The sequence below is a fragment of the Zootoca vivipara genome, chromosome 3 (assembly GCF_965207765.1).
Source record: "Zootoca vivipara chromosome 3, rZooViv2.hap1.1, whole genome shotgun sequence".
Taxonomy (NCBI): Eukaryota; Metazoa; Chordata; class Lepidosauria; order Squamata; family Lacertidae; genus Zootoca; species Zootoca vivipara.
In genome coordinates this window covers 85,706,911-85,727,928 of record NC_142586.1, presented here as the reverse complement: position 1 = coordinate 85,727,928, position 21,018 = coordinate 85,706,911, and the positions used below count along the sequence as shown (strand labels likewise).

The 21,018-nt window shown below is 42.8% G+C and overlaps 1 protein-coding gene across 2 annotated transcripts in view; it reads left to right on the top strand.

Moving 5' to 3' along the window:
• Positions 1 to 20,647, top strand: part of LOC118083262 (uncharacterized) — a 57,730-nt gene extending 37,083 nt beyond the window's left edge. Inside the window, exon 5 of one of the 2 annotated variants that reach the window (XM_035111510.3) lies at positions 17,833 to 20,647. In XM_035111510.3, coding sequence (XP_034967401.1) covers positions 17,833 to 17,961 — 129 coding nt within the window. In that variant the 3' untranslated portion in view covers positions 17,962 to 20,647. Of the gene's footprint in view, positions 1 to 31; positions 6,875 to 17,832 lie in introns of those variants that run through there. The other variant, XM_088666595.1, reaches the window with a different exon arrangement.
• The last annotated feature ends 371 nt before the right edge of the window (positions 20,648 to 21,018 follow it).

Below are 21,018 nucleotides of genomic sequence, written 5' to 3'. Positions count from 1 at the left end.
GAAAGTAATCTTCTCCCATGCACTTTCCCAGGAGGAAGAGCATGCATGTTTGAAATGTGCTGGGAATCGACTTGGCAATAGATTATTTCCTGCACCTGGTGATTTTTGCTTCTTTCATCTTCTCAATGTGTGGTACAGCCCTCCTTGATTTTTGTAAGCATTCTTCTTAGTAATTGACTTGCTTTTGAGAACAGTTAACTTAAAATCCCATTTGCTGCTTTGCAAAACATTCCCCTGATTTTGCTGAGTTCTCCAGGCAAAATATTTCAGCTGGATAATTTTTCATGGAGTTCTAGGCAGCATGTACCTCCTGTTTATTGTGGGGGTGGTGATGGTGTGCATCCCTTTCACAAATGGCACCAGAAAATAATTTCTTAACTCTGCATATCACTGAAGCACAAAAATAAGGAAGATGATTGATATGACCTAACTCTCCAAGAAAAATAAACAGGAAGTTTGTGGCTCATTCATGTAAATCTCATCTCTAAACAGCTTGTGGGCATAATCTGAGAAATCATAAAGCTGTAAAGTGGCTGATAACCACTAAGCGAACTAAAACAGTATAACTTAGTTCATGATCTTTGGCAGTTTCAAAGGATTCTCCGAGAGGAAATGATTATTATTTCTTTAAGAAACTTTCAAGTGCAGAATTCTAAATGGCCAACAGTTTAATAACAAAATAGCATTTCGTCTTTTTTAATCTCTTCTTTAAAAACAACAGAGGTCCTTTTTCTAGCCCCTTGTTGCAGACACCAAGAACTGCAAATTATAATGCTGATCCCGCTTGATTTTTCCAAATTGAAGCATGTGTTTCATTGTTCTTTTTTCCCTGTAAGAAATAAAGTCCTTCACACAGCAAAATATTTCTCTGGTTTTGTGATCATTTTGATCATACATATCTGATAGGTAAGCTTTTTTGCTACTTTACCAACTCTTCTGGTGTGGTGCTATCTTCACAGAAATCAGTCATATGCCTTATGTTTTAGATGTTTCACGTAACACTCAGCACCTTTCTACCTCTTGACATGCTAACTCTCTCTCTCTCTCTCTCTCTCTCTCTCTCTCTCTCTCTCTCTCTCTCTCTCTCTCTCTCTATATATATATATATATATGTCTCCTTCCCCACACCCTTTCCAACAAATTTGTGAGACTTTTTCTGTGTGCAAATGGGTATAGTACCATCTATGTAGCATTTTGATAGTATTCTTTTATCCAGAATGTATGCCAGTACAAATTCATTCGCTTCATTACCCACACATGGGAGAAAAAGTAGTGTAGCAAGATGGGAGCTCTAGCCTTGGGCAAGGAGGAAGGGAGAACAGGTGATGCCATTTTGAGTAATCCATAAAATTCCAGGTTTGAGCTGAAATAGCAAAGTTATTGCAAATGACCAAATGGATAAGGCAAGAGATGAGGAGGCTTGAAAGCAAGAACAAGAAGGATGCAAAATAGGAAGAGAAGTGCCATCTCCCTGATGGATTTACTGAAAATGAGCCCAATCTCTGGTGAGAGTTGATGTACAGTAGATTATCGCAACTCATTTCATCTTCCTTGGATCCTGTCTTGTAGACCTGCACTCACTTTCAAGCTCTTCATTCTCACACAACAGCAATCCGTTTCTTGCAGTTCCATGGGTTGCCTTTGCAAATGATAGTTCTTGAACACCAGCTCTAGTTCTTTCTGTTCGGAAGAGAGAGCAACTTTAACTAAGCATGGAATCCTTAGTCCTCCAAACAAGCCAACTGGCTAAGTTAGATATGAGGCAGAAACTTCATGTACAAGAGCAGAAATGCTCCTGCTAACAGAGACATCCGTATCAGATAATGCTCCATGGAAGGGGCAAATATTTGGGTGTCCTCCTTTGCTCTTCCAAGTTTGAGGACTGACCTTTGTGGCTTATTTCTCCAGCAAGGTAGTAATTAGACTTTGATCATTTCATTACGTGGGTGGAGGGTGGGAGTTAATCTTGCCTTTTATTTTAATTCTGGCATTATCTGTCAGCCCAGCGGCATTTTGAAATTTGTCCCATTTGGGGCCTTGTTAACAATTAAAAGTAGGAATAGAGTAAAAAAGAAAAGGTCATGCTGCTGTAGGAGTGGAAGCAGGAGATGTAGGTCAAATCAATGGCTCTCATTCTTATATATGATTTTTTTGGGGGTTCCCCCCCAAAAAAAGACTGGCTTGCAGGGAGGTTACAGTTTTCCACACCATAGTCTGTCAACAGATCTCTTATATTTGCCTTTCTTTCTGGTGAGTGTGGGAACCTGGATCTCCTTTTCATTAATTCTTCTGCTGTACAATGTGCCCATGATTCTTACCCTTGGCCTCTGCCAGGGAAGTGATTTATCCAGAGGCAAAGGCCTAGTGTCGGCATGTGTAGTCCCTGTGCCAACAGCCTTGGCTAGAATAAGATGATAAAGATGCACTTTGTTCTTTTCAGTTTTGATTCTTTCTACATGCATACTATTGCTTGTGTTGGGTTTGTTAGCTGTGAGCAACTGCAGTGCCTGGGGCCTAATGCAAATTGCAGGGTGTATACAGGGTGCTTGCATATATTCTCTCTCCACCAACACCCCACTCTGCACATTTACTCCATAAGGCAGCCATTCATTCTGTGTATTGCAGATCCCGAGGCTAGCATCTGATTTGCATTAGACATAAAGGCTATAAAGTCTTACAAGCACATGTACCAGCAGTACCCGTTCAAAGCGACATGTGCCCGTGTTTGCAGAGTACTGGTGCTCCAAAGATGCCGTAGCTCAGTTGCAGAGGGCACATGCACCACATGCTGGTGGTCTGTATTCCAGCTCTCCAGGATCTTTTCCAGCCCTAAGTGGAGATTAAGGGAAACAAGCGACTGATCAAGGTCATTCTTGATCAGCAGGTCTCCAGCATTTCAACAGGAGTATGTCCCAGCCCTGCTTGGAGGTTCCGGGGATGGAAATGGGGACGATTTGCATGTGTTCTCCCACAGAGCTACAACTCTTCCATTGCTGCCACTCCCTGCAGATGGTTCAGAGGCAGATGGCTTGACTTGTTGTAAGGCAGCTTCCTATGTTCCTGTGCTCTATATCCAAGGCAGCTCCATCTGGTACACTGGCTGAGACCCTACCTGCCTGTGCATTATCTTGCCAGGGTCGTACATGCCCTGGTTATCTCCTGCTTCTGATGATCGTCTTCCAAAGCAACTACTCTATTCCAAACTTAAAAATGGAAAGCGTAATGCTGGTGGTCAACAAAAGAGGTTTAAAGACTCTCTCAAGGCAAATCTTTAAAAATGTAGTACAGTCATACCTCGGTTTAAGTACGCTTCAGTTTGAGTACTTTCAGTTTAAGTACTCTGCGGACCCGTCTGGAACGGATTAATCCACTTTCCATTACTTTCAATGGGAAAGTTCGCTTCAGGTTAAGTACGCTTCAGGTTAAGTACGGACTTCCAGAACCAATTACACTCATACCTCGGGTTAAGTACACTTCAGTTTAAGTACTCCACGGCCCGTCTGGAACGGATTAAGCCACTTTCCATTACTTTCAATGGGAAAGTTTGCTTCAGGTTAAGTACGCTTCAGGTTAAGTACAGACTTCTGGAACCAATTGTGTACTTAAACCAAGGTACCACTGTATAAACACTGACAACTGGGAAACCCTGGCCTGCGAGCGCTCCAGTTGGAGAACAGCCTTTACCAAAGGTGTCATGGGCTTTGAAGAAACTCGATCTCAGGACGCAAGGGAGAAACGTGCTAAGAGGAAGGCACGTTCGGCAAATCCACAAATCAACTTCCACCTGGAAAACCAATGTCCCCACTGTGGAAGGATGTGTGGATCCAGAATTGGCCTCCACAGTCACTTACGGACCTATTGTTAAAACCGTGTTTATGGAAGACAATCTTACTCGGCCACGAGTGATCGCCAAAGAAGAAGAAGAATCTCCTGCTTGGACTACTGCAATGCACTCTGTGTTGATCTACATTTGAAGGTGGCTTGGAAATTACAACTAATCCAGAAGGTGGCAGCTAGATTGATGACTGGGAGTGGCTGCTGGGACCATATCACACCTGTCTTGAAAGAACTACATTGGCTCCCAGAACATTTCAAAGTGTTGGTGCTGACCTTTAAAACTCTAAATGGCTTCAGCCCTGTATACCTGAAGGGGTGTCTGAGATCCAGCCCCAAGGTCCTTCTGGTGGTTCCCTCATTGCAAGAGGTGAGGTTACAGGGAACCAGGCAGAGGGCCTTCCTGGTAGTGGCGCCTGCCTTGTGGAATGCCCTCCCTGCAGATGTCAAAGAGATAAACAGCTATGTGATTTTTAAAAGACATCTGAAGGCAGTCCTGTTCAGGGATTATTATTATTTTTAAGTGTTTGATGTTGTATTGTGTTTTTACTAAAAAAAATTGTTGGGAGAAACGAAGAAAGAGAGAAAGACTGCAGCCCCAGTTGCATATGCAGCAAGTCTTTGAAGGGGAATTGATCAATTAAAAGCACAATAAGCATAGGAACATTGAGTGGTGCTTTATTTTAAGTCAGATTATTGGTCCATCTACCTCAGTACTGTCTGCTCTGAGTGGCAGTGGCTTTCCAAACTTTCAGGCAGGCATCTCTCCCAGTTTTACTTGAAGATGTCGGGGTTTGAACCTGGGACCTTCTGCACACAAAGCTTATGCCCTGCCACTGAGCTATGGCTCTTCCATATTGTTATGCATTCTACCAGTGCGGCAGTACCCAAGAGCTTGCTTTTTCAGAGATCTATAAAGACTGGCCAGATGGAGAGACAAAATAAGCAAGGTCAGTGCTGTAGGGATGGTGTAGCCTATTTTCAGGAGCAATTACCCTGTTCCCCAAGTAAGGAAAAATCAGAAAGTGAATAGGCCACAACCCTTCTGAGTTCCATGCAAGTCAATGCATGAAAAATTGTTTATCAACAACCAGAGTAATTCATGACTAAATTACTTTTTAGATTGGTGTTCTTCACCTATACTGCTATGCTCTGTAGATAAGTAAACAGTTTTTATTGCATGTAAGCCTTCAAATGCTCAGCTCATGGAGTTTATTTAGCTGAAACATGTAAAAAAAAATGCCTTTTGAAAAGCTTCTTTTGCATCATAGGACAGTGGAAGTGCTTTATTAATGCAAGCACCATGCCAGAAAGAGGGCATTAGGGGTTGAAATGAGACTATCATGAATTGGCGTCAGTGAGAACCCAGATCTGGCTAATTTCCTACTATGCCTGGTTATGTGCAACTGAGCATAATGCCTCTCTCTGAAGAGCTTTTCAAAGAAGCTTGAACATTGTCTGGTTGCCCCTTTGTACAGTTGCCAGTGGCCACCTGACAACTTTGTAAACACGCTTGTGCTTCTCTCCTCACCACCCCCTTATAGCGAGGACACTGGTATGTTTACTTGACCTTTTCAAATGGCGCCACCCCCTAGCAACATTGCAGTAATACAAAGGGGGAGTTGAGCAGCAATTTGTTCTCTGCTTATGGCAAGCAGGAGGGAAAGACACTGGGGTGTCAAAGCCAAGAACAGAAAGACCTTAGGATGCTAAACTCTAGGATGAGCCAGAAGAGTTGGGTTGTAGCTTAAATATGCGTGCCAATGTTTAGAAAGTGTTCAGATAAGGAATAAGTTGAAGGGCCACGACATCATCAGCAGGTACACAGACTGCCCACAGGAAAGGGAGGCAAAGCACTCTGTGGAACATTGAACAAGTCCAGCTGTGCAGTTTAGGGGTGGAATAACTTTGGGCTTACCAGACTTACTTTATACCTTCCCATTCCTCGGGCAAGCTCAGGGCGGAAGTTAAAACAAATAACATTCTAAGAGAACATTAATGATAATCCCGTAAAAGTAGTCATAAGATGCTAAAACAGCTCTAGCAGAAGTTGTGTTGAGTACCAATCAATGGATTGGGGGTTTCAGATACAGAAACTACTTAAAACGTAATTGTCCTTGGCAGCATTTTCTCAACTTGTACAGTATTGGATTTTTGTTATTTTTTTGACTAGCTGATTAGTTGATCTTTTTAATAATAATAATAATAATAATAATAATAATGTGTCTCTGAAGTCAGCAGCCTATATATTTTGATCGTTTTAGTACTTATAAAAACTACAGGTGGTAAACACCATCTTAAGAACATTCCTTCTAGCATTTGTGAGGATCGTCTTGTCTGAGATTATGCTTGCCACTACACGTGTGCATCATCTGAAAGCAATGCTTTCTTTCAAACTATTTCCTCATGCACATGAGCTTCAATAAATTGAACCTGCTTAAAATTAACTGATCTTAAACGGGTCGATTATAAATGGACAAGTACGTACATCAAGAGTAGTCATCACTTGTCAACGCTCTTAGAACTGAAGGTGAAAAGGCATACAAAAGTCACAGCATAAAAGCTCCCTCCTTATGACTCCCATTTATGCCATTTCCTGCAGGCTTTCATCTCATCCAGTTCTAGTTGCCTCACATCAAAGAAGATATTATAGAATTGGAAAAGGTTCAGAAAAGGGCAACCAAAATGATCAAGGAGGTGGAGTGACTCCCCTGTGAAAGGTGGCAGGCTTTGGGACTTTTTAGAACAGAGAAAAAGCAAGTAAGAGGTGATATGATAGCAGATAATAAAATTAAGCATGGCATGGAGAAAATAATAATAATAATAATAATAATAATAATAATAATAATAATAATAATAATAATAATTTATTTATTTATACCCCAGCCACTCTGGGCGGCTTACAACAGAAAAATGAAATAAAATAATTAAACATTAAAAGCCTCCCTAAACTGGGCTGCCTTCAGATGTCTTCTAAAAATCTGGTAGCTGTTTTTCTCTTTGACATCTGATGGGAGGGCGTTCCACAGGGCAGGCGCCACCACCGAGAAGGCCCTCTGCCTGGTTCCCTGCAACTTGGCTTCTCGCAACAAGGGAACCGTCAGAAGGCCCTTGGTACTGGACCTCAGTGTCCGGGCAGAACGATGGGGGTGGAGACGCTCCTTCAGGTATACCGGACCTAGGCCATTTAGGGCTTTAAAGGTCAGCACCAACACTTTGAACTGTGCTCGGAAACGTACTGGGAGCCAATGTAGATCTTTCAAGACCGGTGTTATGTGGTCTCGGCGGCCGCTCCCAGTCACCAGTCTAGCTGCCGCATTCTGGATTAATTGTAGTTTCCGGGTCACCTTCAAAGGTAGCCCCATGTAAGAGCGCATTGCAGTAGTCCAAGCAGGAGATAACCAAAGCATGCACCACTCTGGCGAGACAGGGATAGAGAGAAGCCTCCCCCCTTGTAACACCAGAATTCGTGGGCATTCAAAGAAGCTGATGGTTGGGAGATTCGGGACAGTTGAAAGAAAATACTTTTTCATGGAACGTACCTTTAAACAATGGAATTCAGTCCCCCGGGAGGCAGTAATGGCCACCAACCTAGATGGCTTTAATAGAGGATTAGACAAATTCACAGAGGGGAGGGCTATCAGTGGCTACTAGCCATCATGGCTACTGTCGTAGTCCCATTTCTGAGTAAGCAGGGGCTAGGAGTCTCTGAGGAACACTGGCCTGAGAGCAGAATCCACATCCGAAATCAAGTTCATTCTGAGGGTTGGGCAGGCAGCAAGCAGCATAGTCAGACAATCCAGAAGTCAGGGAATCCAGATGATCACAGAGCCAAGGGTCCAGTGGGAGATCAGGATGCATCAAGGGAGGGCCAGGAACCACGGGCATTGTTTCGAGCATCTGACGACTGCACTGCTGAGAGCTGTTTAAGAAGGCCAGAGCCAGCTGGTTGTCATCAGTGCCTTCTCCTCTGTATCCTTGAAGGCTGCTCAGCTGCAGGTGGTATCAGTTCGCCTTCTCCAGGCTGCTCTTCAGCAGGCAAAGCTGACCCATGACAGTTATGCTCTGCCTCCACAGTTGGAGGCAGTAATGTTCCTGAATACCAGTTGCTGGAAGCCACAGGAGAGCAGTGTGCTCTTCTGCTTGAATCCTGCTTTCAGGTTTCCTGCAGGCGTCTGGTTGGCCAATGTGAGAACAGGATGCTGGACTAGATGGGCCATTGGTCCGATCCAGCAGGCTTTTCTTGCGTACTTACATTGCACATCCAGGACAAACCTACTGAGCTGTTGCTCAGTGTGGTCAAGTTTTACCTTACCTTGTGCATAGGGAGCCCATGTAGCCCTCCAGATGTTGCTGGACATGCCAGCCTTGGGCAGATGGGAATTGAGAGCCTACAACAGGGTTTCCCAAACTTGGTTTGCCAGCTGTTTTTGGACTACAGTTCCCATCATTCCTGACCACTGGTCCTGCTAGCTAGGGATGATGGGAGTTGTACTCCAAAACCAGCTGGAGACCTACGTTTGGGAAACCCTGGTCTTCAATATCAGAATGAGCACAGGTTCCTTATCCCTGCTATACTGTGTTTTTCTGCTGTTTCACCAATAGTTTCACTATTTTGTTTTATTGGTTTTTTCCTATTTAAGCTAGCCAGTTATTTGAAGGCACCTTTTTCAGTTTTGAAAAATAAATTAAGAGGAAGCTTTGTTCAAGTTTATCAGTAATTAGTGCATAGGTGCAAATGATAGAAAGAAGCAACAAAGAACCTGTAAAGGAGTTTGACTTTTGTTTTAATAAGGAGCTGAGATTCTCTGTATTCCAGTCTAAGAAAACATTAGCATGGCCACGTAATGGCACCCAACTCTTTAGATTCTACATAAGATATTCTGGACCAGCAATGGCTGTTGTTGACATTGTCATTAAAAGAAAGGGAATTGGTTCAATCTTCGTGGAAATTGCAAAAATGCTTTGAGTATTGCTTCACTAATACTCTCAATGTGATGAAGAAATGTTATGGGTTGTATGTGCAACTGGTCTGTTCTCTAAGGCTGCAGTCTTGCATAGACTTAATGTGGAGCACAATCTTATTAATTCGTGTTACCTTGGAAATAAGTCCTGAGTTAAATGGGACTTTCACATAAGACAATGCCCACTTGATAATGACCAACTTGTGGTTTTGATTTTAATAGTCACAGTGAGAATAGTATTTGCAAGACATTGGGGGAAAGGCAGCCAAACCCTCTAAAAACTGAATGGGCTACCAAAGGTCTGGGAGGTACTACAAGCGGTGGACTTGACGGCATACAAAACTTTCCAAATGTGGTTATGAAAGGCTGAATAAAAAAATGGGACACTTTGTACAGCGACGCCTTAATAGGAAAGAACTTGAGCAGGGAGAAAATTGGCATTGTTATACTTTCTTTTGAACTTTAAAAGTCGTATGTATATGTAAATAAACAGCTGTTAGTTTTGTACGGTGTTGCTTTGAAATACTGGCTTTCTGGAAAAAAATAAACTGGTTGTTGCTTAGACTGTGGTCCTTCACAGTTTGGCATTCCTAGCTCCTTGTTCCCTTCTGCATCTAGCACAAATCCCTGGTTCTTACATTTAAAGCCTATACAGTGGTACCTCGCAAGACAAATGCCTCATGCAACAAGAAACTCACAAGACGAAAGCATTTTGCGATCTTTTTGTTGACTATCAAGACGAATTTTTCTATGGCCATGCTTCGCAAGATGAATTCTTTTGCTTTTTTTTTGCTTTGCTTTGTTTACATTGGAAAACCGCAAGACGAAATTTCCGCAATACAAACGACTCGCGGAACAAATTAATTTCATCTTGCGAGGCACCACTGTAGTCTTGCTCCTTGTTTTCTTATTTGTATCCCTGCTAGTTACATTCATTCTTCCAACTCCTATTTCATTAATAATAATTTTATTGTACCTGTTACACGTGCTGCAGCATGCATCATTTGGTTTGTAATTTAAGGATTAATTCTACTAGTGTCAAAGTTCTGTTAGCCTAGGGGGGGGCAGGTGGGTGTGTTGCTTAGCAACCAGAGTGGCATGCTATTTGCTGTGGTAGCACATGCCCTCGTTGGCTGTGTGGTTCTGAGGGAGTCTTTCCTCTGTACATTTCATTGAATGTCTCCCTGCTATATACAAGGCCTAAAGCAGGCATAGGCAACCTTGGCTCTCCAGATGTTTTGGAACTACAACTCCCATGTTCCCTAGCTAACAGGGCCCAGTTGTAGTTCCAAAACATCTGGAGAGCTAAGGTTGCCTATGCCTGGCCTAAAGTAAGAAAGATAAAACCTCTGTGTTCCTCAAATTATATACCGCTTTGGTTCAGTCTTGCTCAGTATAGTGTTTATCATGATTTCTTTTCTCTGTGGACTCTGTCTGTGTTATGTAAGTGGTTTTGCTAACAGCACCTTCAGCGTGTATGACACTTTGCAGTATGAGAGGACAGGTCTCTGTTAAGAGGGCTTGCAGTGTAATCACAAAGAAGATAAAACAGGAAGGGAAAGGAAGTGTAAGCTGGAGAAGAATATGCATATTGTCAAGTATACACACCTGAGAGCTAGGATGTTATGCTACCCAAATGATTCCACTTATTCTTCTTCATTGGTCACTGAGCGTAGAATTTCTTTCTAAAACACTTGCCTGGGGCCATAGCCCTTCTCTTCAAAACCACACACCACAATGCCTGTTTCTGTACTTGGCTGTGGCTGTAGTTGCCAGACAAAAAAAGCAGGATTGCACACACACACACACACCCCGGAGTGAGGGGTGGTAGCAAAGTAAAACACAAACTGGGAGAGCAGGCTAGTTACAAAACAACACAAAACGGAGTAAAATAGTGCCCGTGCATTTTGCTATATATGTCAGGATCTACAAATGATTGAAACCTACTCTTAACAATAAATAAATTGCAAGCTGGGAATCTGTGGATTCCCGGCTTGCGTAGGTTCTCTCCATTTTCATCTTATTATGGCCTGTTTGGGATACCCTTTGAAATCCTCTGGGGGATTGTGGTGTGTTAAAACAGGTGGCCATGTTTGGAAGACTGGAGAGACCTGGTAACCTTCAACGTGATGCCCTTGGTGAAGTGATAATTGGCAAAAATAAATAGTTTAAACTGTAGAGGCCCGATAAGGGGCTATCATCGCAGGCCAACTTCCGTTGAAGCCTCTCCTTTGCTTTTGCCATCCCTTTTTACCACATTATGTATTTTATTTTTTATTTGCCAAATTAGATTTCCTGCTGTGAAGACTTGTTTCCCGTTATCAGGACCCCATGAGAGCTTCCAGGCCCTATTCTGCCTTACGTCTTGGAGTTTTGAGTAGTTAGCAAGTGTCATCCTTCCCTCGCCTGTCAGCTTCGTTGTCTACCTGCAACTTTTTATTTAAAAAACCCCACATACTAACAAAAAAACACACAAAAAAACCACATCCAGCTGCTGCATGTTCACTGATCCTGATTGGTTGGCATTTCAAAATGGAGGGCAGTGTCAGCCTCTTTGTCCATTTCCATCTCCCTCCCTCCCTCTCTCTCTCTGTACTGGCAGGCAGCTTCGTTGCTCAGAAGAGGGACAAATCTGCCTGATTAATTCTGCCCCTTTAGCTCTGAATAAAGGTTGCTATGTTACCCTCCCACTCTGAGGCCTGCCAGAGCATACAACCATCCATAATGCCACAGCAGGCAGCTGGTGAGTGCTCTCGAAATGTGCCTCTCCTGCTGTGTTCTTGCTGTTCGCCAAGGTTACAGGGTGTGTGCATGTGGGTGTTGGGCATGATTTTGGGGGGCAGAGCTATGGATAGCCAGACGTTGCAGCACTAGGATTTTCCTTCATAAAAATTCCAGCTTGGGAGGATCTCGCTCAAAGCGGGTTTCATATCAGAATCCTTATAATGAAAAGCTGCTGCTTGACCATGATCAGTAGCGGAAAAGAGCAGGCCGGATGCCCCCTGCCACCCTCACTGATATTGCTAGTTTATGAAAGCAGGGACCTGTGAGCCCCCAGATAATCTCTCACCATTGGCTGTGGTGGCTGGGGCTGCCAGTTGAATGGGTGGTACTGGTTTGGAATGCAGATTGAGATTATTATTACAGTGATGCCTCGCAAGACGAAATTAATTCGTTCCGCGAGTCGTTTCATATTGCGAAAATTTCGTCTTGTGAAGCGCGGTTTCCCATAGGATTTAAAACAAACCTATATATATACATATATATATATATATATATATATATATATATATATGCAAAAAAAATCGTCTTGCGGAGCACGGCCATAGAAAAATTCGTCTTGCGAGTCACAAAAAAATGGCAAAATGCTTTCATCTTGCGAGTTTTTCGTTGCGTGAGGCATTCGTCTTGCAAGGCATCACTGTATTATTATTATTATTATTATTATTATTATTATTATTATTATTATTATATACAAGATAAGCTGTAAAATTTAAATTAATAGCAGAACAAAAGAAGACCTTGTCACGAGTGAAAAGACAATAGGGAGCCAGTGTGGTGTAGTGGTTAAGAGCGGTAGACTCGTAATCTAGGAACCCGGGTTCGTGTCTCCGCTCCTCCACATGCAGCTGCTGGGTGACCTTGGGCTAGTCACACTTCTTTGAAGTCTCTCAGCCCCACCCACCTCACAGGGTGTCTGTTGTGGGGGAGGAGGGGAAAGGAGATTGTTAGCCGCTTTGAGACTCCTTCGGGTAGTGATAAAGCGGGATATCAAATCCAAACTCTTCTTCTTCTTCTTCTTCTTCTTCTTCTTCTTCTTCTTCTTCTTCTTCTTCTTCTTCTTCTTCTTCTTCTTCTTCTTCTTCTTCTAGGGAAGTAGCTGAGCCACAAACGTTACCTTTGTAGAGCTAGATTTTTGCTTGCAGGGAGGTTTCTATGTGGAGGAGCGCTCCAAAAATTGCACCCCACCCCATGCTACCTGAAGTGCTGCGTTCATTCAACCAACTCCTTCTGCTGTATGTGCAAACCTATGGTGATTCTAAAGCTGGAGGAAGATTTCCATGCATCCATCAACGTACAGGTCGAATCCCCCTATCAATCAGGATTCAAAAACATTTACTACTGTGCTTTCAAGTCAGCTCAGTTTTTGCAGTCTCTGATAAATCAGGTTTAGTGTAGCTGTAGATTCCTGTTTGGTTGCCAATACTGGAAGTGAACATGAGATGTGATCCACTGGGCCAAGGGCTCCAGACACCGGACTTGGCTACTTTAGTAAAAAAAAACCCCCAGCATTTTGAATGTGTTATAAACATGCAACAGCAGATGGCGCAGTAGAGCACAAAACATTTCTATGCAATTTTATATAGCGGATTTTTCCCTTTTGTTATAACAATTTAATTTATGAGTGATTTCTAGCATTTCCCCCGTGTGTAGATCCACCCACCCACCCACTGGCTATTCTGTCAGTGAATGCTAGGATAACCTTTTGTCGGACTGAATGATGATAGTTGGAGTTGTTATCGTTTGAATTTGGTGTTTGGTCAGAGCTTTTTCAGAGCAGCTGAAGCAAGGCATTCTGCATATACAGCATGAATGGGGAGACTTTAGTCCTCCAGACATTGTTGGTATAAATAATTTATTATTATTATTATTATTATTATTATTATTATTATTATTATTATTATTACCACCATTGTCCCTACTAGGCTGAGGCCAATGGGAGTTGGAGTCCCACAGTTGAAGGGCCTCGACTTCCCTATGCCTGATAGGGTGTTTGTTGGTGTTTAATCATCAATGATCTCTGCCAATTGAACTCTACCAGTGAAATAGTCCGCTGTGGCTCTGCAATCTTCAGTTATAGCTCTCTAACAATGCTAACCTCAGAGGCCTAAACGTTGGTTAGATGGACCAAAAAGTGTGCAGTGTCACGGGTGATATGGTATTACAGTTTTCCATTACTGCCCTCGCGGTACAGAAATGGGAACATCTTGAATTGGAAATATTTTGGTTTGCAAAGCCAGTACTGCTGGTTTAAATTCATGGCACCTGTTCAGAGACGTTTCCTGACGCTTTCACTGTTTAACCCCAGAGGCACCTAGGGTCAGACTTCCGCAAAGTTCAGAGATATTAATAACTTTAACTACTGGCTGCTGTCACAGTAGAGAAGGATTCAAAGGCTGGTCACTTGAATCTCTTTCTGATTCCACATAACTGCAAAAGAGGAAAAACTTGTTCCCCCCCCCCAAGCATTGCAGAACTACCTGTCCAACTGGAACTTAGAATAACAGCACCTTTATATATATGGGCAGATGAATCACATAGAACCTGGGGTAACTTATGCAATGGCCTTCAGATATTGTCGGACTCCAGCTACCATCAGCCAATAATGTTTGGCAACATCATATTGGTTATGCCTGGCTTAGACTGGGGGTGGGGAGAGAAAAGTTCATTATAACCTTCTTTATCTAAGGTTGGTCAGCTGTCCTACCAGACTGGGTTATTAAACAGCTTCCCAAATTTTAATTATAGTTGATTATTTGCAAATGTTTGTACAGCCATAGTAGAGATAAATGGTACAAGAGGAACGCCCTTCCACTGGATGTTAATGAATGCTGTAGTACAGGGTGAAGGAAATACTTAACAACATCTTTCAACCATCTTGCAATTACCAGTTTTCGGTGGCTGCAGCTGGTAACTATAGTGGTGTCCTCCAATTTTATTTTATTTTTTATTCCTGTCCTTTAGCTATGCTGGCTTGGGCTCTTCCCGTTGGATTGCATTGATTGAAAACTTAGACTTAGTTTTAGTTAACAGGGAAATGGGGGGGGGGGGAATGCAGCACATCTTTCATTCTTAGAGCAAGAACAGGTTATTTCCACCCCCACAAGCTCTAACAGAGAGAAACGGAGACTGTTACTGTTTAATCAATATATTCAGTTTATTTATTTCGTTGTACATATTTTTAAAAAAATACCCAAGTGGTGCACAAAAAGAGAAAGTGAGTCATAGTGTAAATCATAAAAACAAAGCCAATAAGTATTAAAAGCTGCATAAATAAAATGGGCCAAGTTGGGAAGACTTGAGGGGAGGGACAAAAAGTTTTCAACAAACATAAAATGTTTACGATGTTGGGGCTGACTTCTCTTGTGGTGACCAGAATTCCAGAGAGCTATGCCACAACACTAAAAGCATGTGTGTTCAAGTCACTGTGTGCTTTACTGCAATTGCGCCACCTTCTGGTGCAGTTTCACACACAACCCCCTTTTACTTCAGATTTAATATCCACTGGAAAAGTCTTAATCTGCAGCTATAAACTCCAAGGATTTACTCCCTTGGATCTGTACATTATTTTTACATGCACCAGCTTGAAGGTTACAGATTTCAGAGACCACTTGGAAGAGGATCAGTGAAGAAAAATACAGCAAAATGCCTCTTAACTCAACTATCCACACAAACCTGGAGGAAACACTTTAGAAATCGTTATAATCCTTATTATACAAACATCATTATGTTACATAGAATTCACAAACAGCATAATCTGAAAATGTTGCATAGTGGGACATGTGGGTCCTTTTTCATACCTAGTGGGAGTGCCCAATAGCATGAGATTATTGGGATTTAAGATTTTATGTAAATGTGGTGAAGATCCAAAGTTTACTCATTGCATCTCATTGAGCAGGATAATTTTCTGAACTCTGGCAAGGACCCTCTTCTCTGCTTGTTTCATGCACCAAAATATATGGGAAGAAATGGAAATACAATTAACTGGGTTGCTGAAGATACATTGAGAAAATACATATTTGTCCTTTTTCCCTTTCATATGGGGGGGGGGGCAAGGAAGATAAAAAGATGGTTGCTTTCCCCATCTTCACATAACAACTCTGCCCTGCCAATTTATTTTATTATTTTTACTCGCCCCTGTCTTTATACTATGCTGAGATGTTACCTATTTGTTGTTGCTTATTAATGTAGTTGGCACAAGTGAAAAAATAAAACGTGATGTGGGTCTCATCTAATGTAAGTCATTTTCAAAATGGACCAACTGAAGTAAGTTGAGTCCCCTTGGTGTACTCTGAGAATGACTCACATTGGATATTAACCAATATTCTTTCCTTAAAGGTCCCCCCAAAAGTGTATGCAACAAAATCTGGACTCATAACTCTTAACTCAGCTGATAACCCTGTGGGGTAGCGAATGCCCATGCAGAAATCTGTATGTTCAGATCAGTGAGGCAGAATACAGCAGTGTTGTCAGGTAGCTGAATCTTTGTCTTCCATTGAACCAACGGCTTCTCCCGTTTCCTATGTTAAGCATCAGGGAATGCACCGGATAATCTAATGGACCCTTTCCCCTGCTGACAAAGGGATTTGACCCTGTTGGCAGGGTCAGCAACAGAGAAGCCCTTTCTGTCTGTGACCTTTTCACTGTTTGATTGTAAGTCAGAATCCATTAGGGAAGATGCATGGATCAAAGACTGAAGTTCCGGATACAGTGACCACCTCTTGACAGACATGGCCATGAAGTGTCAGGGGTCACTTCGGGATAAAAGACCTGCTAGTTGGTGCTATGGGAAAGGAAAGAAAAATCCCAGTGCTTAGCAAAAGGGCTGTCTCTTCAAGTTGGTTGAGTAAACGCTAGCATTTAGGAACACTGGTGTGTGGAAGGGAGGGAGGGAAGCAAGCAAGCAGGAAAAGAAACAGCAGGGTGTCTAGAGTCAACACCATGGCAGCAACATTATGGGATAGGTGTTTCCTCTCCATCTTGGAATCCTTATAAGAAGCTGTTGCAGGAGAGGGGCTGTGAGCAACATCACGGGAAAGGTGTTTCTAGGACCAAGGCGAAACTCAAGTACCCTTGATATTTTTGCTGCTGCCAGGAAGGATCATGATGTTGCATTTATAGTACTGGAATGTTGTTTTCTGTATGCTGCTGTATTTGCTTTTATGTTGTTATTTTATCATGTTATTATGGAATCGTTCTTGTGACGGTTGATTTGGAGAGATGTATTTCTTTTTTTCTTCCTTGTAAGCTGCTCTAAGCACGATCCTTTTTGTGGAAAGGCAGCATACAATTAAGATGGGGATGAAGCTGTGCCTTGCCATATCCCCTGCATAGCCCTATGTGTTGTCTTCATTTCCCTTTTCATTTATTTATTTTCCAATTTCCATTTTGAAATATGTATAACCCACCTTTTCTTGGCAGAGCTCATGCCAGCTAATGGCAACACATTTATTTGTTTGGTTATTTAGTTTTGTAAGATTTCTTGCCCGCCTTTCACCACAAAAATAAAATATGCAGTTATAAAAACAAATGAAACAGTTACAACCAAAACACTAGTGTAGTAACCAGCACTGCTTTTCTAGAAAAAGAGGTGCCGGAACTCACCATGAGCTCTTAGGATGGAGGTGCTGGAACTGAGTTTTGATAAGTTCTGGCTGGAAAAAAAGCCTTGGTAGAACCATTGGAAAACAATGCCTTTTATTGAAAACAGTACAGACATTTAAGACCCACTCCACATATAAGAACAGTTTAAAATAATTTCAGTACAAATGCAGACTGGGGTGAAGATCTCCACTTAAAAGGCTTGTTGGAAGAGGAAGGTCCCTGGTAGGCTCTTAAAAAAACAATGACGATTATGCCTAGATATGTGGCAGGAGGGAATCGAAGGAGGGTAGGTGCCTTCTTGGTGGTGGCATTCAGGCTATGGAGCTCCTTGCAACAGAAAATACAGCTAGACCCCTGTCTATGCCTGTAGACATTTTGTTTAAAGCACCTTTGCTTAGATGACTTTTTCAGTGGTGCTGCCTGAATATCAGCCAGTTTTATGGCTGGTGTTCAGCACTTCCCTGCTTTTTCATTTTTACTCTTTTATGATTGCTGCTTCGCTGGTTTTCTTTTGTATTATAAAGGGGGCGGGCCACCTTGAGTCTTCTGTGCTTGTTTAAATAAATAGGGTTCTCACTTCCAGCTTCTCTTGTGCACGTTAGTCTCATGTGCTCTGATACCTGTCCTCACCTTTATCGTTTCCGCGCAGCACATCCATGGGAGCCGACCACCACCTCACTTTGTGTACGACCCCTCGGCCTTCGCCTTCCGATCCCTGAGCACCTTGAAGCCTCTGAGCCCGATAGCTCCAGTTGAAGAACCATCCTGTGCCTACTGAAGGAGATAACGCCAAACTCTCAGGAATCCTCATTCCAACCAACTTCCCAGCAGGGACTGGGTATGGGAGGGCATGTTTTTGGTTTTGTTTTTGTTTTGCAATAACCACCAAGATTGTTGGTAACAGGAGATGGGTGGCTTTTCTCTTGCCTGTTTTTCATGCCGTCGTAACTTCTGAAGATTTGCAGAAAGGGAATGTATGTGCATTGAGCAAGCTCAGCTCGTAAGCCATAGTACAATTATCAAGATGGTGTCTGATAATGCAGAAAGCTGTTTTTCTTACAATTAAAAGTTGGCATCTTGCCCTAATGAATGAGCAGTGATCCAGGTGGTGGAATGTGAAGAATAAGCAGGGTTCTATCATTTCCCTCCCCAAATCTAATGGGAATTGTTCTCTGAAGCCCAGTGACCTTGCCAAGAATTAGAATGCTCTTTGGTCTCATGAACTAAAGGTCAAGGTAGATCTGGCTTAGCTGCCCCTGGAGGGTGGACCAGATCTTCTTTGTGCAACCACATTACAAGGCTGGAACAAGAAGCACATTGAGGTTGTGCAGCCCCAGGGCCGCCTTGCGACATGGCACAAACACACACTTCTAGAGTACGTCCCAAAGGATTTTCTCATCTGCGGAGTTCACTAATGTCACGTGTTCTTGCCCTGTGCAGTCTAGAATATGCCATGGAGCCCCAGGATGTTCTATGTCTGGCAGATGTTAGCCAGAAGGTACTCAGGAAAGAAAATGGGGCGGGAAGAGGCACAATTTCCTCTCACTTTGGCTAGAAAGCCCCTTATTGAGCCATATGAGCATCACTTCCTTGGGCGCCGTCCCCATCTGGCTGGGGAATATGTATGAAAACCATAAGTGCATGGTTGGGTTCCCAACCATGTGTTTGGCTCCATCCATGTGATCACACTGCTCACATCCTGCAGCTGCATGGGTTAGCACTGCAGGGGATAGAATAATGTGTGCTTGGGTTGCCTTTGATTTATATTCACTGCACTAGTTGAGATATAATAGGCACTGGGAGCAAATGCCGGCTCTCAGCTGGCTGTTCAGTTGACTCTTTGTAGATATGAGTGAGGGAGAAAGAGGAAGACAAAATATATTTTACTAACAGCATCTTTATGGGGGCCGGAGTGCTGCTTAACACGACTGCAGCCCCCTCTGCTCCACATTGATGATCTTTCTTCTTGCTTGTCTGCATTGATGCAAGAGGGGCTAGTTTTTGGTGCTGTTAAATGGCCCAAATTTTACAGCAGGGATGGGAACCTATGATTCTCCAGGTGATGTTGGACTGCCATCAGTCCCAGCCAGCATGGCTAATGGTTAGGGATGATGGGAGCTGTAGTCCAGCCAAATTTGGAGGGCCACAGAATTTGCTGCCTCTATTTACAGGGTCCCCTGCAAACCAGATGAAATCTACAGTGTCTCTTGGGCCTACACTGTTTTCTCTAGTTCTGTGATTTCAAAGATGTGTATTCAGACATCTGTCTTATTGGCATACTATAATAATATGGTGTACAATCAAGCAACTGTTTCTGATATGTAATCACCATTTTTTTACTTTTGAAAAAAAAATATATGCAAAACAATATTTGGGAAATGTGAGTCTGCCATAGCATGAACAACTTCTCTGAAACTTGGGGAGGAATTAAGTGCCGTGCTGTTCTGATCATTCCATCAGCGCAAGCTTTTCTGCTTGCCAGACAAAATTACCCCCTTCAACCCACACACTGCTCTAGGAGGTTCTCCTCCTGACCCCCCAGAGCAGATTTGGAGGAGATGTGGAGCGGGGGGAAGCCCCATTGCATTAGTAGGAGCCTTTGCACTAGCTCCTGCTAGCAAGCTGGGTTAATTGAATCTGGGCCTTAGATCTTAATCTTGGCCATAGAACATTCCGTATAGAAAAAGCCAACCTCAGCTGCTCATGTTCCCTTTGGAATCTCAAGTCCAGAATCTTTCCAAGCTGCAAGTATGAATTGACTCTGCTGCCTTAAGTCCTCCCTGCACATAGGTGGCAGTGGATGGAATGTTTGTGATAATGGAGTCGATGCTTTGGGTTGTTTTTTTTTTACTGCCCCATCCCATGAAAGAAAAATTCGGTGGTGCGCCCAGCCTTCTTTTCACCAGCATCAATGAAATAAAAAGCAGGCTGCTTTTTGCCCGCTGGCTTGCTCTAATGAGAACAAAATCAATGAGGAATGAAATAAGGCAGGTCTTTTTTTGAAACATTTCCAGTTAAAAGAGGGGAAATTTGCTTCCTTGTCTTTTATTGCTATTTTTGCAGGCTCTATGGTCAACAATGCATGATGGGATTTGTAATCTTTATGGGCTTTAGCCTCCCTATATGACAAGGGCAAATGTAACCTAGTTTGCCGTTTCTGCAAGTTAGGTTTGGCCTACAAACAGCCAGCATGAATCGTGGTCAGGAAAGGTTTGGGGTGCTACTTCCCCTGCCTAGAGCCAAATGCTTGTCCCACAGACACTACAGAGCGCTCCCCCCTTGCTAAACAGGATGACTATTTCTGATTGGCCCAGAATATGCCGTCCGAGATGATGCTCCAAGATGAAGGAATGGAGGGGAGACGAACCTCTGTTAATGTTGCCTTTCTTTAGTACTTTTGTAACATTTCTCTCTCTGTGGTTTTTCAATCAGAACAATAAAGTTACATTTTAACTGCTGCTATATTCACTGCTGGTTTTCTTGTCTCTGAGCTCTAAGTCCCTAAGGACATGAAAAGCAGGGTTTTAGTTTACTATTTCAAAATAGACAGGGCCCCCGGGACTCCCATGTTTAAAATATTCCTCATCCCACAACAAGGAAACCCGAGCAGCTTGACTGGAATCAGTCACGCAAGTTCAGGGAAGTTGCACAGGCTTGACCTTTGCAGTTTTTTGCAGTAATAAAAGAAAAGGCTGCTTTTTCCACATTTTGCTGGTCAGCCTTGATGAGCAACAATTCTGCCCTGCCCCCAGAGGGAGTCAGCAACCCTATATGCAACAGCAGATTTGGTACAGTCATACCTCGGTTTAAGTACGCCTCGGTTTGAGTATTTTCA